Raw genomic sequence first — 21,537 nt, 5'->3', positions numbered from 1 at the left:
GACAGACCAAAATTGGGATGGGGACCCAGCTTGAAGCCCAAGCTTGTGTGTGGCCCACCAGGACCAATGGCTAGGGACAAAACAGTGGCGAAAGAAACATTTAATGATTTGAGGGGAAAGGTGCACTGCAGGTAGGACGGGGCAGGGTGTGCTGCCTTCTGAGGGCAGGTTTCCAAGAAGCTGTGTCTGTATCTGTCAGCAGAGGATGGGGAAAGGGCACTGGCCAGCACTGGCCATGGCCCAAGGCTGCAGGCACACGTGCACAAGGGCTCAGCAGAACTGCAAGAAACAGACAAGAGGCAGCAGCCATGTGGCCTGCAGGACCCCAGAGGGCAGGAGGCAGGGCTGGGGTCTCCATTACCACCTTCACAGTGCCCAAGAGACTGGCTGGCATGGCCATCCAAAAATTCACACTTCAGACAACCACCTCCAAAGAACAGGACGGCCTGGGCTCACCCCTACCTTCCAGCGGTTCCCACACTCATTGCAGACAACGAAGGTGGTCATGGGCTCATCAGAGCTGCGGGTCTGCACCTGTGGGGAGGGCTGTGATGGTGGGGTACCCAGCCCCAGGACCTCAGTTACTGGCGGCTGGAGGGCCCTGGGAGCAGGACTTCCCTGGAGTCACAACCTGGGGAGCACCCCCTACATCCTCAGGCAGCACTAGCCTCATGACACCTTGGCCCTCTTGGATGACCTGGGCTGAGCCTACCCAGTGACCCCAACCTTGGGCCCACCCCAACTGCTTTCTGCTTACAGGGCACCCTGACATCCCTTGGGGCCCCATCAGTGTCTACCTCCATGACTCAATGTATTCCTACTGCCACTAGCAGGCACCCGTCCTCCTGCCAGCAGCAACACAGTTGGGCCAGGCCCCCCCAACTTTAGTGACCCAGAGCACACTATACCCACCACTGAAGGCTGCTTACTGGGGACCTCGGCAAGGAGGAGGCCCCAAGGGTGAAGGCAGCTTCCAGCCCTGTGGGAGGCTAAAGTCAGACCTGAATCTCGGCATCTCACACAGCGCAGCCCCTGTGCGTCCATGCAAGTGGGACCCAGCTGTCAGCAAGGGCAGGGCGGGGCCCCAGAGGCAACCAGCACTTACCTGCGTGTAGGTGCAGTTCTTCTTTCTGCACTTGCCGCAGGTAAACAGGTCCGTCTGTGTGCCACCTGTGCGCGCCATCTGGTGCTCGCGGATGGCCTCCTTGGTCATGGCCTTGCGGATCTCCTTCAGCTCGTCGCTAGCCATCTCCTAGGGCGAGGTGCACGTGCTTAGCCTGCGGCCCCCAGGGGCAGCCCCCTGCACCCCTGGTAGGCTCACCTCTGAGGTCATGACAGCAATCTGCTGGGGCGTGATGGCGCCACACAGCACGTTGCGCCGCAGGCCGGGGTTCTTGGCATCCTTTAGGTTGGAGAGGCGGCTCCGCACGCGGTTCTTGTACTTCATGTCTGTGTTTCCCACGTCCCGGAAGATACGTGTGGGTGTTTAAGGACCTGTCCCAACACCATCACCCTGCCCTCCAACCCGTCTCTGGGCTATTGAGGGCCTCTCTGTGGGGACTGTGTCGGAAAAGCCAGCAACACGGGGTCCGGACACTGATACATTCCTGGCTGAGGCCCAACTGCAGGCGCAGGGTCTGGGACCCAAGTCCACTGCAGGCGCAGTCAGACTCCATAGGGTCTAGGAGGGCCCCCGACTGCCCAACTCCCTGTTGAGGGGACCAAGCAGTGGCCACCAAGGGAACTGGGCCTGGCTAACCCTGCAACCCCCAGAAACTTCAGCCCACCCAGTGCCCAGCCCCCATACAAAGGATATATTCTTCAATCTGGCCCGCCAGGCACTCGCAGTCTGCACCAATGGCCACGTGGTCATCTGTAAGAAAGAGCCCTGACCAACTGCCTGCCAGCTCTAACCCCCACTCCTCAACCTGCAACCAGTTGGATTCAGGCCTCTGCAGGCAGGCAGGGCCCAGGCCTGGGAATGGAGTGTGGTGTCAGGAACCAGGACCCTGAGGTGTGCTGGGTGGCCCCAACCCAAGCACTCACGGTCTGTCTGCAGAGCAGCGGTCAGCATCTCACGACACTTGGTTCGCACAGCGTCACAGGTGACTGGCACCGGCGGAAACGTGGTGATCCTTGGTGTCGAGGGCATCCTGGGCAGCTCTGGCCTCTTGCGGCTGGGGAGAGGCCCACTCGGGCCACATGCACCTCCATGAGATGGGGTCCCCAGAAAAGCCAACGTCACAGCCACGATGCCCCCAGACCTCGTCTGCTCCACTCTGAAAGCAGCCCACAACCCTGCCCATCTGCAGTCAGCTCCAGCGTGTCCATGCAGTCCAGCCAGAGGCAGTGAGGTGGGGCACAATCCCAGATGGGGTCTCTGCCTCAGGGAGGCCTGGAACATGGGGCCAGTGCCTGATGCAGACTGCCAGGTTGGGGCTAGGGGTCATCCAAAACCTGGTATCACTACACAGGCAGCCCCACTCCTCATAGGTCTGGGCACCCCCTGTGTCCAGCCAGCCCTCCTCTCACACCCCTGGATCTCGTGACCCCATGATCTCCATGGAAGTCAGTGGAAACAGGCAGCTTCCTGGAGGAAAAACAACATGTGCAGGTGGGTGGATGAGCCCACGACTCTACAAGGCCATGCCATGGATTCAGGGTCAGGTTTTCCTGGCCCTTGGCCACTGCTGCCCAGTGAGGTCAAGAGCACAGCTGCCTCTCAGCCACAGCCATCACCAGGATGGCAGAAAGGCCTCGTGGCTCCAGAGCCTGCATCACACCACAGGCTGGGGCATCCCCAGGGAAGGGACCGACATCAACAGACACCAGGCCACGGGGGATATTCAGAGCTGGCCGGTGAGAACCACCCCTGGAGCTGGGGATGAGAGCAGCAGGCTCCCCCAGGCCTGCTCAGGGTATGTGTCAGCCGTGTGCAGCCAGGCAGACTCAGCCTCCCCTTAGATGCTCGGGGCTGAAAAGACCCAGAGGAATCTCTAGGGGGTCAGTGTGCAGCAAGAGGCTAACCCCAGGGAGAGTCCCTTCCGAGGAGCAGGAAGGACCAATGTGTTTTGGGGACCTCAGCCCCCCCGCCCCAGGGCTCCCAGAACTCAGCACCTTGGTCTGCCAAGAAAGCGGGGACATGGAGGGGAAGCATGTGCCTTCTGGATGCGCTACCTGGGGTCCTGGGCCTCGGAGGCCTCCTTGGAGGATGACGTGGGCAGAGACCCGCCCCTCCTCCGCTCCCTGGCTTTGGCGTCTGAAGCATCTACAGGTGCCAGGAAAGAAGGAAGGGCTGGCCAGGAGAAGGCAGACCAGGAGGGCAGCGCAGGGCCAGCGAGGGGGGCAGACCACCACCAAGGCACAGCCCCAGCCCTCGGACCCTGCTTCCAACCCCAGCTTCCTGCTAAAGACCAGGGTCCTCTCCCCCAACCAACAAAGGTCCTGGAAAGGCCTCCTGAGTACAAAAACTCTCAGCAGAGTGATAGCCCACAAAGATGGAGCCCAGGACATGCAGCTCTCTTTCCTGAGGGTTTGGACAGAGCCCAGAAGGAGCTGGAAGGTAGGGGCACCTCGGGGTCCAGTGGTGGCATATCAGTCACCCCACAGCCCCACTTCCTCTGAATGGCTGCAGACCACCCCCCATCCTCCTCCTCTTAACCCCATGTCCTTCCTACCTGTTCCTCCTCCATCTCCCCTCCAAGCTCTCCTCCCTCAGGTCCGGGGCTGCCCCCTGGCTGCCCTGACACTTTTCCCCATGTGACCTCCCCCAGCTCTGTCAGATCCCCCTCCAGGGCTCAGAGCAGCCCCCCTCCACCTCTCCCCTCCCTCCTCATGGGCCCCTCTCCTCCTGGTGCTTCCTAGACTGGGCACTCCCTGCTCCAGGACAGCACAGCCAGCACCCTACCCAGTGCTGCCCAGTGAGGGGCCAGAGTGTTGGGTGCCCCTTGCCCCCGAACTCAGCCCAGGCTGCTTGACCCATACCCAGGAGCTTCTTCCAGGACTTGATGAGGGACTTGGCTAGTGTGACGACCTCCTCGTCCGAGCTCTGCTTCCGCAGGGCATTGACGGACATGCCAACACGGGTGGACTGCAAGGCAAGCGGCCAGGCTGGGGGCAGCGGGCAAACCCTCCCCACAGACCCATGGTGACTCCTACAGGGCAAGGCTGGGGACCAGTGAGGGGAGGGGGCACCCTTCCTGAGGGTGACCGTTTCATCTGCACGAGCCTGTGAGAAACACCGTCGGTTTCTCTTGAATGCCCATTCCTATCTCATGGAGCAACGGAGAAAGGCAGGGACCATTTCCTCAGGGGCAGGGATTCATGCCAACCGAAAGCAGGGCAGGGGCAGGAAGCCCCCCCAGGTGCTGGGAGCTGGGGGGCTCGTGGGGCCCTACCTGCAGCAGATGCAGTGTGACAGGCATGGCCTTCAGCTCCCGCAGCAGGTCCATGGCTCCCTCCTGGAAGAAGGGAGGGCCCACGTAAATGACTCTCAGCTCTTGGTGGGCGAGCCCACCTCATCCTACACATGAAGGTTGGGGGAACAAACACAGGCAGTGACAAGTTGGAGACCCACCTGGGTCAGATGCCCCGGGAACACAAGCACGATATGGGAAGCGGCTTTGCACTTAATCCCAACCCACCATCACAGGGCCAACAGGGGAAAGGGCCACAGCCCTCCCTGGCAGGGGTGCCATACCAAGAAGAAACACAGCGCTGAGAAGTGCCCACTCCTGCCTGGTCCCATGTCCTCTGCCCACGGAACTCTGGAAGCCTCTCCTCAGCGCCCCTTGCTGAGGCCAAGACCTCAGGGGCCTCTGCTCTCCTCACATGAACCCCCACACTACTCACTCCCTCCAGCCGTGTCACCTCGCCTGGCCCAACAAAGCCCTGTCTCCCTTCTCTGACCAACACTCTCACCCACATCTGCTTCCTCCGGGGCACACACACACAAGCCACATGACGCCATGGCAGACAGCTCCCTAGGGCCCTTCAGGACCGCTGGCCCTGCTGCTCCCACCACCAGCAACACACCTGCCCCCTTCTCCTCCTAGAGCTCTGCTGAAACCACAGCTCTGTAGTGAGGGGGAGGCCTTGCAACACCCCACCCGCTCCAGGCTTTGCCTTCCTCCACAGAAGCCTTGGGGAACCCACCAGTGAGCTTTCACGTGTGTGTGTCTGAGGACATGGGGGAGGCAGCCACCCAAGGCAGCCTAGCTGTGAGAGGGGCACAACCTGCCCCTCCCCAATCTGGATGGCATCTCTGCTCAGGCTGCAGCCTACCCCTCATCACCCCTGGCAAGTCCTGCCCCTCAGGCTGCAGAGTCCAGCCCCGTGGTAAGCTCCTCTCAGGGGACAAATGGTCACCAGAGACAAGGGCACAGCACAACTCAGCAATCACCTTCCCCAGAATGGTGCCCCAGGCTGCAGGATACCAGCTTTCTGATGCCTCCAGACCAGGGAGGCATAAAACAGGATTCCCAGTCGTGGCCCCCTACTCCCCAAGGGGCCTTGAAGGCACTGGGACCCACCAGAAGTCTCTGTTGGCTCTCACTCACCGGTCCATGGTGCCTCAAACCTCCTCATGCCCTTCCCAGTCCATACCTGTCCCCCCTCCTCATTCTCCCCTGGGCTTCCATCCATGCGGTGCTCTACCTAGGTGTCCCCTCCCCTAGCCCTGCCTGGCCCCACCCAGTCCTCCGTGGGTCCCATGACCCATCTCTGCCCCGACCTGGAGGGCATTTGTTTTGTCTCCTCTGGGAAAGCAACTTTTTTCTCTTGGCATCTCTGGAAACAGCCATAGACATTCCCACACCCCTGCTCTGGGCTGCCCACTGCCTCCCAGGGGTATGAACATTGTGCAGGGTTTGGGGACGAGGCAATGTTGTTGCTTGATAGATGAATGATAGCATGGGAACCAGCCCCCTTCACCGCCTGGGTGGAGAACCCTGTCCAAAGACCGACTCAACCATACTGTGCCCAAAAGCCAGCCCCAAACCACCAGCCCTGGGGTCGTTGGGCAGGCATCTTAAGCCCCAAGCTGAACCTCCCCCACAACGCCCACCCCAGGAGCTGAGTCTAGGGAGAGAGCAGGTTTTGTTTATTGCCCCTCTCTAGGAGCAGCAGCATCCCCTCCACCCCTAGAGGCAGGTACCACCCAGCAAAGATGCTTCCTGTGAGGGTACGCAGGGCACCTAGGCCCAAAACTGAGAGGGGCCTGGAACTGGAGGCCCATCTGCTAGGCCCTCTGAGCCCCAGCTCAGTTTTTGCCAAAGGTTCACTGGCCTAGGGACAACGGAGCACCAGCCCCACAGCGAGCATGACTGGCTGGAGTCCGCGGCCCTGGGATTCCCAGGGCAGGCTCAGGGCCTCCTAGGGCTCTTTCCCAAGGTGCCTACGCATTTACCCACTCCCCAGGAGCTTCTGGCTGAGCCATGGCTATGGAAGGGAAAGAATTTATTAGGGCAACCTGGTTCTTGGGCGACTGAACAGACAAGGAAATAAAAGGCCTTCCCACCCAAGAAAGCCCTCTGGCCGGCTGGCTGAAGAAATGAGACGTCGGGGCCGCCGCAGCCCCAGACCAGGCAGAGGTAGGGGAGGCGCCACAGCTCCAGGGAACAAGGGGTCCAATCTCACACTCCAAACTCTTGAAGGCGGAGAAAGGATGTGGGAGACCTAGGGTGGGACAGAGGGCTCTGAGTCGGGGTGGGCCTTGGCAGGGAGTTCTGGGGGACTCCAAGGATGCCTAGGATGGGGAGGAGGAAGGCCAAGGCGGCGGGCGGCCAGTCAGGGCTGTACAGGCCCGGACTTCAGCGAGGCCTGGAGGGGCGGGGCCGAGGAGGGTCTCCGCCAGGCCGGCCTCCCGAGGGGGTCTGGAGTGAGGGGTGGAAACGGGCGAATCCCAGGCCTGAGGGGTCTCAGCCTGACAGTTGGGGTCTGAGTCCAAAGCGGGTGGTTCCCGGGACAAGGTCCAGGTCGGATCGCGGCCTCTGCCGTGGGTGCGAGGTGAAGGGTAGGGCTGGCCCAGGATGGGGGTCTCGGTCTCTGGCGGGGGTCTCCCCGCGTCCTGAGAGTCTCTGCCAGGGCGGAGCCTCGTCCTGCCCTTCGAATGGTCACCGCGACCCTGAACGGGGGCTCGGCAGGCTCGGCGGGGGCTCGGCGGGGCGGGGGTCCCGGGGTCCTGACGGCCCGCGCCCCTCACCGCGCTCTTCTTGGTCACCATCTTGTCCAGCCTCCGGGCGATCCGCGCTATCTCCTCCTCCTTGCCCATCATCGCCTTGGGGGCAGGGCCCCCAGTACCCGCCGTGCCAGCCTCAGCCTCCCGGCCCGGACCCCGGCCCCGGCCGCCGCAGCCTCCCGCGCCCTCCGCAGTAGACGCAGCCCCGCCACGGGCGGGAGACCCTCCGTTCAAACCCCCGGCCCCCGCGACGCCGCGCTGCATCTTGGGACATGTAGTTCTCGCTCCCTCCCACCCTGCGCGAGCCCACCCCACTCTCGACCACAACTCCCAGGAGCCAGGTAGGCGCGCAAGGCATCCTGGGAAGTGTAGTTCTGACGCGGGCCGCCGCCCAAGGCCTGAACGCGCGCGGGCCGGTTAGTCGGCGGAGGGCGCTGCGGCAGCGCGGGACCTGGCCGTGCGTAGGGGCCGCAGCGCCGAACGCTGCACTTTCCTCCGGACACCGCGCGGGGGCGACCCGGGTCCGACGGCAAGAGGCCGCTAAGGCACGCTGGGGTCGGTCCCTTCTCCCCACCCCTTGAGCCCTCCTTCGCCACCTTCTTCAGTCCAGAGGGCGGCTGCCCGATCCCAGTCCTGCGCCGAACCCCTGAGCGCTCTGGCTGGAACTGTAGTCTCGGGGACCCTGGAGGCCTCAGTCACTCAGTCACTTCAGTCGCTCAGTCCTGTCCGACTCTTTGCGACCCCATGGACTGCAGCACGGCAGGCCTCCCTTGTCCATCACCAACTCCCGGAATTTACTCAAACTCATGTCCATTGAGTCGCTGATGCCATCCAACCATCTCATCCGCTGTCGTCCCCTTCTCCCACCCTCAGTCTTTCCCAGCATCAGGGTCTTTTCAGATGAGTCAGTTCTTTGCATCTGGTGGCCAAAGTATTGGAGCTTCAGCTTTAGCATCAGTCCTTCCAATGAATATTCAGAACTGATTTCCTTTAGGATTGACTAGTTTGATCTCCTTGCAGTCAAGGGACTCTCAAGAGTCTTCTCCAACATCACAGTTCAAAAGCATCAATTCTTCAGTGCTCAGCTTTCTTTAAAGTCCAACTCTCACATCCATACATCACTACCAGAAAAAACATAGCTTTGACTAGATGGACCTTTGTTGGCAAAGTAATGTCTCTGCTTTTTAATATGTTGTCTAGGTTGGTCCTAACTTTTCTTTCAAGGAGCAAGCATCTTTTAATTTCATGGCTACAGTCACCATCTGCAATGATTTTGGAGCCCAAAAGACTAAAGTCTCTCACTGTTTCCACACTTTCCCCATCTATTTGCCATGAAGTGATGGAACCAGATGCCATGATCTTAAGTTTTCTGAACATTGAGTTTTAAGCCAACTTTTTCACACTCCTCTTTCACTTTCATCAAGAGGCTCTTTAGTTCTTCACTTTCTGCCATAAGGGTGGTGTCATCTGCATATCTGAGGTTATTGATATTTCTCCCAGCAATCTTCATTCCAGCTTGTGCTTCATCCAGCCCAGCATTTCTCATGATGCACTCTGCATATAAGTTAAATAAGCAGGGTGACAATATACAGCCTTGACGTACTCCTTTCCCTATTTGGAACCAGTCTATTGTTCCATGTCCAGTTCTAACTGTTGCTTCCTGACCTGCATACAGATTTCTCAAGAGGCCGATCAGGTGGTCTGATATTCCCATCTCTTTTGGAATTTTCCAGTTTGTTGTGATCCACACAGTCAAAGGCTTTGGCATAATCAATAAAGCAAAAATAGATGTTTTATGGAACTCTCTTGCTTTTTTGATGATCTAGCGGATGTTGGCAATTTGATCTCTGGTTCCTCTACCTTTTCTAAATCCAGCTTGAACATCTGGAAGTTCACGGTTCACGTACTGGTGAAGCCTAGCTTGGAGAATTTTGAGCATTACTTTACTAGAGTATGAGATGAGTGCAATTGTGCAGTAGATTGAGCATTCTTAATGTTGAAGCTGAAACTCCAATACTTTGGCCACCTGATGCGAAGAACTGCCTCATCTGAAAAGACCCTGATGCTGGGAAAGATTGAGGGTGGGAGAAGGGGACAACAGAGGATGAGATGATTGGATGGCATCAGCGACTCAATGGACATGAGTTTGAGTAAACTCCGGGAGTTGGTGATGGACAGGGAGGCCTGGCATGCTGTGGTTCATGGGGCCGCAAAGAGTCAGACACGACTGAGTGACTGAACTCAACTGAACTAAACTTGAGCATTCTTTGGCATTGCCTTTCTTTGGGATTGGAATGAAAACTGACCTTTTCCAGCCCTGTGGCCACTGCTGAGTTTTCCAAATTTGCTGGCATATTGAGTGCAGCACTTTCACAGCATCATCTTTCAGGATTTGAAATAGCTCAACTGGAATTCCATCACCTCCACTAGCTTTGTTCGTAGTGATGCTTCCTCAGGCCCACTTGACTTCACATTCCAGGATGTCTGGGTTAGGTGAGTGATCATACCATTGTGATTATCTGGGTCATGAAGCTCTTTTTTGTACAGTTCTTCTGTGTATTCTTGCCACCTCTTCTTAATATCTGCTGCTTTCTGTTAGGTCCATACCATTTCTATCCTTTATTGAGCCCAACTTTGCATGAAATGTTCCCTTGGTATTTCTAATTTTCTTGAAGAGATCTCTAGTCTTTCCCATTCTATTGTTTTCCTCAATTTCTTTGCACTGATCACTGAAGAAGGCTTTCTTATGTCTCCTTGCTATTCTTTGGAACTCTGCATTCAAATGAGTATAACTTTTCTTTTCTCCTTTGCTTTTCATTTCTCTTCTTTTCACAGCTATTTGTAAGGCCTCCTCAGACAGCCATTTTGCTTAATCCCCAGCACTTTATCCTGGTTTGTCCTGGGGAGAAATCAGATGGGGTCTGGCCTCGAGGCTGGCTCCCTAACAGTGATGGCCCAGACCCTGCCCCAACTGGTGCCTCCACTAAGGTTGAGTTGTTGTCTGGCATGAACCCTTCTTGACAGCACAGGTGATGCTTCTGAGAGGCCTTTCTTGATCCTCTCCTTCTGACTGTAGTGTTAGGGACCAGAAGCTGTTTGTCGAAAATACATCTGCAGTGCTTTGCTGTATGCTGACCATATGGGTTGACACTCTCTCCCCTGTGCTCCAGGCTTGTCAGAAGCCATGGCTGAGCTCAGCATCTCCAGTGGCAGGGCCCTACCCACATCTTCAAGGCCCCTGGCACCTTCCTAACCCCTTCCAGTCCCGGGCTTTGAGTGAGGGAGGCTTCCAATGTGTGGCTGGGTTGGACGTTTTAAGCCACAAAGACTCAAGCATGACCTCTGAGCTGGTTAAGAAGGAAGAGCCTTGCCCTTTATCCCCCAGGGTGGGTGGGGCCTTGGGGTTTTGTCCTCTGTCCTCAAATGGCAGAGGCACAGGCCTCCCAGCCAGCCCGGTGGACACTGAACATTGGGCACCCCGAGGAGGGCAGGGATTTCAGGGATTGGGGGCTGTATTACAGGGGTTTGGAGTTTGTCCCCCAGCCAGTAACCATATCCAAGCTGCTAAAAGGGGCAGGGGTGACCACAAGTCAGGGGCCAACTAGGGGGATGGGGGAGATGGAAACAGGGCAGGTCTATGAGCTGAGGAGGGAGACTAGGCCAGGTGGGAGGGAGAACAGGATAGGGTCTCAACCTGGGAGTCAGAGACCATCCCCTGGCAGAAAAGAAACCCCATAGGAAAGCCTCCCAGTCGCCTCTGCTTTGCTCTCCAAGGGATGCATACTGTCCCTTCAGTTACGAATGAAGCCATGAACATGTCATAGCAGGGCCAGGACTGACCACAACACAAACTAGAGCCCCTTCATGTCTCAGCCATGTGCGGATGCCCCCAGCATCCTGCCACGCTCACTGCCTCCCTGAGCTGCAGCAATAAAGAAGCGCTTGGGTTCTATATCCCACAGTTCAGAAAATAATTTTCTGTCTTTCAGTGTAATTGTTTCCATGGCAACGTGGGCTCTTACTTTGGGACAAGGAGGCAAGAGGGGCTGTCAGCTGCGCACAAGGGCCCTGACCCAGCCCAGCCAGAGAGGAAAACCCAGACGGCCCACCTCGGGCCCTCCTCCTCCTCCCTCTGGCAAGGACCACAGAGACAGCTCATGAGGAGCCAGGCATGGCTCAGAGGCTCCTGACAGGCCACCAAGGCTACAGATGAACGGAGACCAAGACACCAGTGATGAGGAGGTGTGGGAGGAGGGAGGGTGATTGGGAAGAGTGGACAGGCAAGTGGGGGTGGATGACAGAGGAGGTGGGGGCTTCCCGGCTGGACCTGGGGACCGCAGCCCTTTGCCCCATGACGGGAGCCCTGAGCCCTGACAAGGTGCACTCCCATATGGAAGCCACCACCACCACAGGAGGAGGAGGCCCGGTGACCTGTCTTGTGGCCTGCAGGCCCCAACGATGAGCAGAGGCCTCTAGGTGGCGGGAGTGAGCCACAAATGGCCTGTGGGCCAGGCCCCTCCACCCCCACCCCTGCCAGGCCAGGAGGTCCAACTGGTTCTGGCCACAACCATGAAGCAGCCCAGGTGAGATTGTGGTTATTTCTGGAGAGAGACCCTCATGTGTGGATTCTAGGGGTGAGTCCCACTCTGGCCAGGGCTCAAGCTGGAGTAGTAGTGACTGAGTAACCCCCAAACCCCTGACTTTCCATCCTAGAAGTCCCTGGTCCCCTCATGAGTTCATGACCCCAGAACCTTTCTCAGGATAGTCACCATCCACCCAAGACCCCTTGGAGCCTACTGAATCTTGGGAACTTCCTTCTCCAAGGAATTTCCCCCAGCAAGCTGCCTGGGCCCCCAGATCCTCCCACCCACACCCACCCCCAGAAAGCTGTGCCTGCAGGGTGACCTCAACACCGTGAAGTGAACCTGGCTGTACCCACAGCAGGGTGCTCACTGAGGCTCCAGACCCCACATCCTTTTTGCTGTATCTGGGGTGTTGGCACACAATCCGAGTCACGCAAGGGTTGTGTCCCACCCTGCAGGGGTCTTCCACACTTGACCCCTTTATGGTGAGAGATTCATGGGTCTGCCCACAGGGGCCCTACTCTGTGGGGAGCCTGGCCTGTTCCGGGGGCTCTGTGGGCAGATGCAGCCCTGACAGTGGCCTGGGGACACCCCAACAACCCTTCAAGGTCCATCCCACACAGACAGGCTGCACTATTGGCCCAGAGGCCTGTCCCTCCCCCATCCTCAGACCACGGAAACATCGGAAGCTCAGGCCATTTATTTTTCTATTTGTGTCTCCACGTTTGCCCGCCCAGAGCTGGCCATGACCCCTGCAGGTCGAATCCTGCTTCCCTTCTGGCTGGGGCAGGGGCCTCGGTGGGAAGCCCAGTGCTGCCAAACTCACACGGAGCCCCCTCCCCCTTCCCATGGCCACAGTGGTCGGACAGGGAGATGTCACAGTCCCAGAAACCCCCACTCCCTCTGCTGCGCTGTGGGCTATGTTTCCCTGACCCCGGTGCCCAGCTGTTTCTGCACTTTATTCCATCAGGCCCTCCAGCCCACCCGTGGGCCACAGGGCTCTGACCCCAGCCAGTCCCATTCAGGCCTCTCTCAGGTCCTGGCCTCTCAGCTCAGGCAAGGCGGTGACCAGGGACCAGGTCCAGCCTGAGTCCTCCATCCTGCATACCAGTGCACATCTCATCTGGCCAGTGCTCTCTCTGGGCCTCAGTCTCCTGGTCTGCAGAATGGGAAGAAGCACCGCCCCCAGCGGCCTCTCCTGGAAAGTCCCAGCCCCGCCCAGGGATTGGCCCAGGCCCAGCTCCCTCCCCGAGAAGCAGCACTTTGGGGAGGCAGGAGGCACCCCCCAGAGGCCAGCAGCAGAGGCCCTGGCGGCCTGCTCTAGGCTCGTTCTAACAATGCACTTCCCCCACACAATTCCCAGAAACACCGCCCTCCCTGCCCTGCCAGCCCGCCAGGCTGGCGGCCACTCCACCCTCCCCCTCCCCAGGGGCCCCAGCAGAAGCAGGGTCAGGGGCCCTGATGAAAGCAGGAGGTCTAACTCACAAGGGTCCCCAAGGCAGTGCCTCCCAGGGGTCCAGGCACACCAGCCCTTCCCTGGTGGAAAGAGACAAAGGAAATTCCTTTGGGGGCAGCAGACCAGGGGGCCCAGGAGCCAGGCCCCATTCCCAGAGCGACCCCTGCCTTCTCTGCGGATGTAGAAGTGGTGAGTACTTCTGCCTGCACTGGGCCACCTCTACACAGCAGCATGGAGTGGAGAGCTAAATCCAGTCATGCTGCTCCTCTGCTCAAAACTCTCCCAAGCCCCCAAGTCTTCTTCAGAGAAGAAAGCAAGACCCTCCAGGCCTCCCACAGCCCTGGTCCCCTCTCCAGCATATGCCTGCCCCAGGGCCTTGGCACATATTGTTTCCTCTTCACAGAACACTCTTCCCCATGTGCCCCTTCATTGCTTTCACATACTCTTCAGGGTTGACTCCACGGTCCCCTCCTGAATGGACAGGCAGTGAGCACCCTGACACAGCCCCTCTCTCCTCCACAGCCTAGCACCCTGGATTCTGACTTTTTGTGGATTTGTTGATTGTCTGTCACTCCTACAGAACAGAAACTCCCCACAAGTAGCACTTGGATCTGTTTTGTTCATGGCTACACTCCTATCTCCTGGAACAGGGCCTTACCTTTTCAGGTGGGTCAGTAGCCAATGGGTGGATGGATGGGTAACTCCTGAGCCTGAGAGAGAAGGGGCAGCTGGTCCCCAAGACACAGGCCTGCCTTCTAGCCCAGGTGGCAGTCACAATCGGTTGGACCATCAGAGCCACTTGTTACCAAAGCCAGGGTTTCAGTAGAAAAGAACACACAGTGGCAGTGCCCACCAGGCCCCATGGGCCAGTGACCACCTGGAGAGCTTGGCTTCTCCTTCCATGCTTCCCAGGGCAAATGAGGACTGTCAGCAGAGCCTAGCAGGAGAGAAGAGGGGCTGGGCCAGCCCAGAGCAGGGCAGTCATAGGGTGGGGGCTCCGGATACCCAAGTGTGTCAATTCACAGCCCCCCAGGCAGGGCACACAGAGAGCCCATCTCTGTCCCACCAAGAGTCTCCAGGGAACCAGGGCACCACTCCTGTATCACCCGGGCCTGGGGTGCCAAGGTCTGAGCAAAGACTCCTTCCCCAAGGCTGCCTGAGCCCGGACTGACTGGCATGGGGGCGGAGCCAAGGGCAGAGCAATAGGCCTGGCAGGCTAGCTGTGCCGGACAACTGGACAGACAGAGTGTCTGGCGCCTGCTCAGCCAGGCTGGCCCTCTGCTCTCTCCTCGCAGCTGTGGCCTTCCTTCCTGAGCTGGTGTTTCCTGGCTCCTCCCTGCTGTTGCCATGGAAACTGAGAGCAGCCTGGGGGCTCCCTCGGCCCCCCCGCCTGGTTCCCACGGAGCCCCCGCTGAGCACCAAGAGAGGCCCACACAGAATGCAGGACACTGGAGAACAACCATGGCCACAATGCCCCAGGGCTCGCCCTGCTTGGGACCCCAGCTCCAATCCAGCACAGCGCCCCTGCCGGACCCTGACACCTGGGACATCTACAAAAGTGATCTAACATGACCGGCCACAGCCTGTTTGCCCCAGTGAAGCCACCGTCCCAGAGGACTCCTCACATGGGCTACATTAGGTGCCCCCACCCCCAACTCACAAGTCCCCTTCAACCCAGAGAAGCCCCCCACCCACTTGGTCCTGCTAGTCTGAAACACTCAGGGGAAGACCCAACCCCTGCACCACAGCCCTGGGATCTGCAAGGGTGCCATTCTCCCACATGCCCCACAAGCACCCCCACGAGCACACTGACACCTAAGTTCCTAGACCACCCAGCTCTAACCAGGACTTCCAGGTCCCCATGACAGTGACAGTGGCAAATCGTGCCCTGACCCCAGCATTCCTGAGACACTGCCCTGTGAGCATGAGCACCACGCCAGCTCCCTCGCACCCCCATGGCCCTCTGCACACCAGGACTGAGAGCAGGAAGGTACGGGCTGGACAAGCCAGCCACCCCATGCCTGAGCTCCAGCGTCCCCCCAGGATTAGGCCTGCTGCTGGGCGAGTCATGCATGCACATGGGGAGTGTGCCCACTTGGTTCTAGGCCATTGGGTGGTCTCCCCACCCCCATCCAGCCTTTGGGGCAGCTTCAAGGATGAACAGGAGGATCTGGGCCAGGCCTGAGCCCTGGCCTCCAGGACCACAAGGCAGGGCCTGAACTGGGTGGCCTGGCTCCAAAGCCCGGGAGTCAGGAGACCAGAGACCTCTCCACCTGGACCCGTAACTGATGGGGACCCTGCTCCCGCCCTCTAGGAGCAGGGAAGTCCTGCCTCTAGGGACTCAGTAATTGGTCCCAGCCCCACTCCTGCTCCTGCAGCAAGCCAGGCCTGGGAGGCTAGGAGCCTGTGCGGTCTATGCCCCGGGCAGTGCCTGGGAGGTCCGCCACCCCCAGAGCCCAACAAATCTCCCACTCAGAGGCACTGAGGGGATTACCCAGAATCCCTTGCAGGCTTTGCCCAGCCTAGGGGTCCAGTCCAGGCTGACAGAGGGAGCAGGGGTGGAGGGCCGGGAAGGCAGCGGCCACTGGATGCCCAGGCCAGCCCCCGCTCACAGAACAAGCTTGCCCGCCATCCCACCTCCTGTCTGGAGAGACAGGGGGCTGCAGACAGGACCTCCCAAAGTGGGCAGCAGCAGACTTGGACCAGGTGGGTCCTGGAGACAGGAACGCCTTCAGACTGTGGATGGACTGGGGGCCATAGCTTGGTGGCCAGAGAAGTCTTTGGGAACTCCTCCCCTGGTGGATGTCCAGGGCCAGACCTCCACTCCCCGCAGGACCTCATCTCCTATGGCAGGGTCCAGCCTCATCCCCACACCCAGGCAGACAGACACAGACCACACACAGACACACACCTCTGATGCCCAACAGGTCACACCCACGACAGCCCTTCCACAGCCCCGGGGTGTATCCCCAGCCCAGAGGCTCCAAGGTCAGGGCCACCCTGACTGCAGCTCCCATCCCACTGTTTTCCCATCTGGATGGTGGGCCAGAGCTAATGTCAGCCTTGCCAGGCAGCACACAGAGGAGGGAGCCTGACCCCGAGGAGGTGGGGGTCACCTCAGGAGGCTCTCCCCTGCTTTGCTGAGCCCCAGCTCACAGGACGTGACAGCCGGACACCTGAGTCCTGGAGCTCAGCCAACAGGGAGGGTCAGTGGCTGGCGCCAGGCGAAGCAGCCCTCCTGGGGTGTGGGGCCCTGGTGGTGAGGTAATTCTGGCCACGGAGCTCCCAGCAGCTTGAGCCGCTTGGCTCTCAGGGACTGCAGGGGGCCAGGCAGGGCCCTGAGGGACCCGAAGATCCACCACACGGTCAGGGGCTGGAGTGGAGGAACCAGAAGCCACCTCCCAAGCCCAGTGGTGATCAGCTCAGACTCCTGCTGCTCAGGCTGAGCCAGGCCTTTGACCCCAGACCACACCCAGAAGGCTGCAGGGCGATGTCACCTCTGCCAAATGCTGGTCCCATGGACCCATCCTTCAGCCCCGTCTTCCTCACATGTCTCTTCTCCCAACCCCAGTCCACCCACATTGGTCAAAGGGAAACAGTCACATCTGGGAGATGCTGTACACCCGTCCAACCTCAGGACCCCGTTCTTGCCTACCTCCCAGGAAAAACTAGTCTTCCCCCCAGACTCAAGGGGACGCCCTCAACTGCCCTCAGTCCATCAGCATGGGCTCAGTGTCCATGAATTAGGCGCCAGAGCCTGGAAGATGTGGAAACCTGATAGCAGCCACCCAACCCTACATGACAGAGCCTGCACTGAGGGTGGAATGCACACCCAACTGACCTCATGGTGGAGGACCCCTTTGGGGGTGCTGGCCTCTCCCCTAAACAGCTCAGGAGCAGCCGCTTGCGGGAGCTGTCAGACCCACAGGGGACCTGCCCCCTCATAAGCCCTGACTGTGGCCTAGAGGGACTACCAGGGACAGAGGATCCAGGAGTTCTGGCCACCCACACCTAGGATCATCATCACCTGAGGTCACACACCATAGAGCTCTCAACACATGGGATGGGGCTCCTAACGAGGTAGTGGAGCTACAGAGCTCGCAGACTGCCAGGGGATGTGCAGGAGGGAAAACTTATCCTATACCCCCAACACACACACTCACAGCCCCCTTAGAACCACCCTCAGCATGGGGGCAGGGGAGAAGCCTGCCTGGGGAACACCCCTCAGGGTCTGGGAACCCAGACACCCTCTGGAAGGGGTGGGAAGGGACTTCAGGGAGGCTGGGAGCTCCTCTGGACACCCTCAGGGGTCTGATGGCCCAGGGGAAGGCCCCTCCTCCTGCCACCTGACCCAGCCTCACTCCTGCAGCAACGCTGGCCTGGCCCACTGGACTGGGTAACCAGCTACTACAACTGGTCAATCAGGCTCTGGGGAGGGGGATGAGGCGCTGGGCTCCACCCACTGGACCCCTTCTCTTGCTCTGCTATAGGTGCCTGTCATCTACCCTGTCTTCCAGGTACTCAGCTGCTGCGGTTTGCCGATTTTCCAGCGCTTGCAAGTGGGGTAGGGGACACGGTGAACATCTCCCTTAACTCCATGAACAGACCTGGGGAGCGGTGGGGGTGGGGGGAGGCTCAAAGTTCCCAGAGCTGCAAGTTCCACATGTAGGTGAAGGACAAGTGAGCAGTGACGCCCGGGGTTACTTAAAGCAGCTCTCTCAAGACACAAAGCACTTTTCCCAAGGTGAACTTCCCTTGGAGTCAGAATCTGCTGGGAAGGCAGCCGCCCCCGCCCCCAGTTCCCGCCCGGGGGTCTGATTCTGAAAGTCTGACAGCCCCCACAAGGCCGCCCCCTGCCAAGCTTCGGGCCACATCAGCCGCCCTCTCCCACTCAGGGGGGTCTCTCCTTCAGAGCGGGCGCGGGGGGCGCCGCTTCGAGGAGGCCGCGGCGGAATCTCGCCCCGCGGAGAAGAAAGGGAGCCCCGGGGAGGAGGGGGGCGGCCCCGGCCCGTCCCGGCCCGCCCTGTCCGCCACGCCGCCCATTGGCCCCCGCGCTGCTATATCTGGGCGCCCACCCGGCGAGAGGCCACTGCCGTCCCCCACCGCCGCCCGCCCGCCCGCGCAGCGCGTCCGACCCCGACGTGCCCGCCGCCCACCCTCCGCGCTCCCGCGCTCCGTTCCGCCCAGGCCGCGCCCAGCTGGAATGCAGAGATCGCCGCTCGGCTACGGCGCACAGGACGACCCGCCCGCCCGCCGCGACTGTGCATGGGCCCCGGGCCCCGGGGCCGCCGCTGAGCCGCGCGGCCTCCCCGCCGTCCCCGCCGTCCCCACCGCGCCCGCCGCGCCTGCCTCGCCGCCTAGTCCGCCGCGCAGCCCGCCTCGCAGCCCCGAGCCGGGGCGCTATGGTCTCAGCCCGGCCGGCCGTGGGGAGCGCCAGGGGACCGATGAGTCGCGCATCCGGCGGCCCATGAATGCCTTCATGGTGTGGGCGAAGGACGAGCGCAAGCGGCTGGCGCAGCAGAACCCAGACCTGCACAACGCGGTGCTAAGCAAGATGCTGGGTGAGTGGCCGCGAGGCAGGGGCGGGAGCTGGGGATGGGGGGGGGGCGGGCGGGGTCCCGGGGCACCTCACGCTGGAGCGCGCGCTGGGCTTGGCTGTCAGCCTGCCAGCTCTCCCGACGGCACCCAGCTGACTCGCGCCCGCGGTCCGCAGGCAAGGCGTGGAAGGAGCTGAGCCCGGCGGAGAAGCGGCCCTTCGTGGAGGAGGCGGAGCGGCTGCGCGTGCAGCACCTGCGCGACCACCCCAACTATAAGTACCGGCCGCGCCGCAAAAAGCAGGCGCGCAAGGCCCGGCGGCTGGAGTCCGGCCTCCTCCTCCCAGGCTTGGCGCCACCGCCGCCGCCGCCGCCTCCCGAGCCCTTTCCCGCGGCTACGGGCCCGGCCCGGGTTTTCCGCGAGCTGCCGCCGTTGGGCGCCGAGTTCGACGGTCTGGGGCTGCCCACACCGGAGCGCTCACCGCTGGACGGCCTGGAACCCGGCGAGGCCGCCTTCTTCCCTCCGCCCGCGGCGCCCGAGGACTGCTCTCTGCGGGCCTTCCGTGCGCCCTACGGCCCAGCCGAGCTGCCCAGGAACCCAGGCGGCTGTTTCGGGGCGCCGCCGGCCGAGGCGCTTAGGACCGCGCCCGGCCCCGCCGCGCAGCTTTGCGGCCTCTACTACAGCGCCCCGGGCGCGCCGGGCCCGGGCCCCTATCCCGGCCCTCTGTCGCCGCCACCCGAAGCCCCGCCCCTGGAGAGCGCCGAGCCGCTGGGACCCGCCGCCGACCTGTGGGCCGACGTGGACCTGACCGAGTTCGACCAGTACCTCAACTGCAGCCGGACTCGCCCCGACGCCGCCGGGCTCCCGTACCACGTGGCGCTGGCCAAGCTGGCCCCACGCACCATGTCCTGCCCCGAGGAGAGCAGCTTGATCGCCGCGCTGTCCGATGCCAGCTCTGCTGTCTACTACAGCGCCTGCATCTCTGGATAGGTCGCCCGGGGCACTGTGCGATTGCTCTGTCTCTCTCGCAGGCGGAGTTGCCGCTACCTGTCACAGCCCCGCAGGAACCCGCGACGCTGGGCCTTGGCCTGGTCGAGGGCACCCCAATGGGAGGGTCCCCACGTACTGGGGCTTGGCCGGGAAGCCCAGGCCTAGGACGTGTGGGCTGACCCTGCTGGGGCTAAGCTTAATCCTTTTCTTGCAGTGTATTTTCTAGAACTAGGCTGTATTTTTTACTTTGCCTTTTTTATATTCATAAACAATATATTTAAGTTTTAATTAAACTTTTTCTCCCAAGGGGTTTCAGTGATGCAAAGCACCAATGTAGCAAGGGCTTTTTAAATAACATTTGTTTGCTGTAAAGGAGGAGCCAGGAGCTGGGTCCCCCTGGACCAGGCGAGGCCACAATAAAGCACCTCACCTTTCCTCCGAACTCTAGTGTCTGTGGTTGTTGCAGGGGGGATGGGGGGGTTGGGGGGTCCATCCCTCCAGGATACTACCCCAGGCAGCTGGTGGGAGGCAGGAGGTGTGGGCACTCCTCACCCTCCCAGCTCCCACTCCCTGCCACTCTCTATTTTAACTCAGGCCTAATAAGGGTCAGACTACACCCAGAAATACCCCCACACCCTCACCCAGGTTTCACCATCCTCATCTCATCCTTAAAACTTTCTTCAAGCCCAGTGACTGCCCAAGGCAGCACCTCTTTCTGAAGGAGGCTGGTGGGGTTGACGCCTGTCTGCAGACCTGACATCCTGGACCCCAGTCCATCATTCTCACTCAACCCGGTGTCCCAAGAGACGGTAGCACCATGACCAATCCCTGCGGCCCCCCAGGGTGAGCTGTGCAGGCTCTCCAGTGACACATGGCCAATGACCAGAGCACAGGGCTCAGGCGTCCCATATCAAGCTTCCCACATTGGAATCCATCACTCTAGCCCTGTGCCCCATCCCTGCAGGACCAAATGCCCTTTCCATACAGCCTCCTTGGTCCCCCCAGCACTGGGGAGCCCATGAGTTCAGGGAAAGTTTGCAAAATCATCTTGGGTAATTCTTTCCTGGAACAGGGTCCCAACACTGGTCCTCCACACACCCACACTCTCAGGGCCACACAAGTCTTCCAAGAGGTCTTCCAAGAGAAGGGGTCATGTGTCCCCCTGGTCTGTCCTCCCCCAGTAGCGTATGGGGCTGATCTCTGGCAACCCTGCCTGACATGGCACGTGCATCCTGGGACACGGGCATCTCACGACAATGTGGGCTGCTCCGTGGCTGCCGTGAGCCTGAACCTGACCACATGTGAGCAAGTTTGCACATGCTCTGAGCATGGTAGTGATGCTGTGACAGTGTGACCATGTGATTCAACGTGACCTTCCATGATGACTGTGTGTGACACCCAGTGTGTCTGAGACTGTGCACGTGTGTCTCCCTGTCAGCTTGGGAGTCAGTGCACAGGGGTCCACTACCTGAGTGTGTCTGAAGGGATGAACAGGCCGTGGGCTGTTCTTATTGGTGTCCTGCCTCCAAGGAATCACCTCTCTAAACTGGCATGAGCCTCACACCTCAGCAGGTGGAATGGGGGAGCAGCACCTGGGCCCCCTTCACACCCATCCCCACCGCATTGTGAGCAGGGCCCAGAGACCTCCAAAACAAAGGGACAGAGAAAGACAAACTGAGGAGATAGATGTGGACATAGAGAGAGGAGCCCTGGGCAGGTCAAGGCACAGACAGAAATGGCCTCCAGGACACCAAGGACAGTGCTGGTACACAGGAAGAAGGCAGGGAATGAGGCCC

General features: G+C 60.2%; 2 protein-coding genes across 8 annotated transcripts; one reads left to right on the top strand and one right to left on the bottom strand.

Moving 5' to 3' along the window:
* Positions 1 to 81: 81 nt before the first annotated feature.
* On the bottom strand, positions 82 to 19,257 carry TCEA2 (transcription elongation factor A2). 7 transcript variants are annotated; one of them, XM_040247751.1, is made up of 11 exons: positions 7,202 to 7,322; positions 6,518 to 6,675; positions 4,398 to 4,460; positions 3,985 to 4,090; positions 3,178 to 3,268; positions 2,047 to 2,192; positions 1,817 to 1,873; positions 1,322 to 1,476; positions 1,106 to 1,252; positions 463 to 534; positions 82 to 279 (listed from the first exon to the last, which is right to left on the bottom strand). In XM_040247751.1, the coding sequence occupies exons 3-11, from the start codon at positions 4,449 to 4,451 to the stop codon at positions 271 to 273; spliced, it is 837 nt and encodes a 278-aa protein (XP_040103685.1). In that variant the 5' UTR covers positions 4,452 to 4,460; positions 6,518 to 6,675; positions 7,202 to 7,322; the 3' UTR covers positions 82 to 270. The 7 variants fall into 7 exon arrangements, with proteins under 7 accessions (XP_040103685.1, XP_040103686.1, XP_040103683.1 ...); XM_040247752.1 differs by lacking the exons at positions 6,518 to 6,675; positions 7,202 to 7,322 and adding an exon at positions 19,233 to 19,257; XM_040247749.1 differs by lacking the exon at positions 6,518 to 6,675 and having other exon boundaries at positions 2,047 to 2,177; positions 7,202 to 7,393.
* Positions 18,326 to 20,183, top strand: SOX18 (SRY-box transcription factor 18). The gene is made up of 2 exons (XM_040247745.1): positions 18,326 to 18,777; positions 18,930 to 20,183. Exons 1-2 carry the CDS (start codon positions 18,420 to 18,422, stop codon positions 19,739 to 19,741), a joined length of 1,170 nt encoding a protein of 389 aa, XP_040103679.1. The 5' UTR covers positions 18,326 to 18,419; the 3' UTR covers positions 19,742 to 20,183.
* Positions 20,184 to 21,537: the final 1,354 nt, after the last annotated feature.

This window comes from Oryx dammah, unplaced genomic scaffold, assembly GCF_014754425.2.
Source record: "Oryx dammah isolate SB20612 unplaced genomic scaffold, SCBI_Odam_1.1 HiC_scaffold_10, whole genome shotgun sequence".
NCBI lineage: Eukaryota > Metazoa > Chordata > Mammalia > Artiodactyla > Bovidae > Oryx > Oryx dammah.
This window is presented reverse-complemented; position numbering and strand designations above follow the sequence as displayed.

Bases quoted from the DNA above. Each gene is read 5' to 3' on its own strand.
- TCEA2 (XM_040247747.1), bottom strand. From the start codon at position 7,273: ATGATGGGCAAGGAGGAGGAGATAGCGCGGATCGCCCGGAGGCTGGAC. The intron at 4,091-4,397 runs GTAGGGCCCCAC...CTTGCCTTGCAG, and splicing joins TCACACTGCATCTGCTGCAG to TCCACCCGTGTTGGCATGTC. The intron at 1,874-2,046 runs GTGAGTGCTTGG...TCTTTCTTACAG, and splicing joins CGCTGCTCTGCAGACAGACC to ATGACCACGTGGCCATTGGT.
- SOX18 (XM_040247745.1), top strand. From the start codon at position 18,420: ATGCAGAGATCGCCGCTCGGCTACGGCGCACAGGACGACCCGCCCGCC. The intron at 18,778-18,929 runs GTGAGTGGCCGC...CGCGGTCCGCAG, and splicing joins GGTGCTAAGCAAGATGCTGG to GCAAGGCGTGGAAGGAGCTG.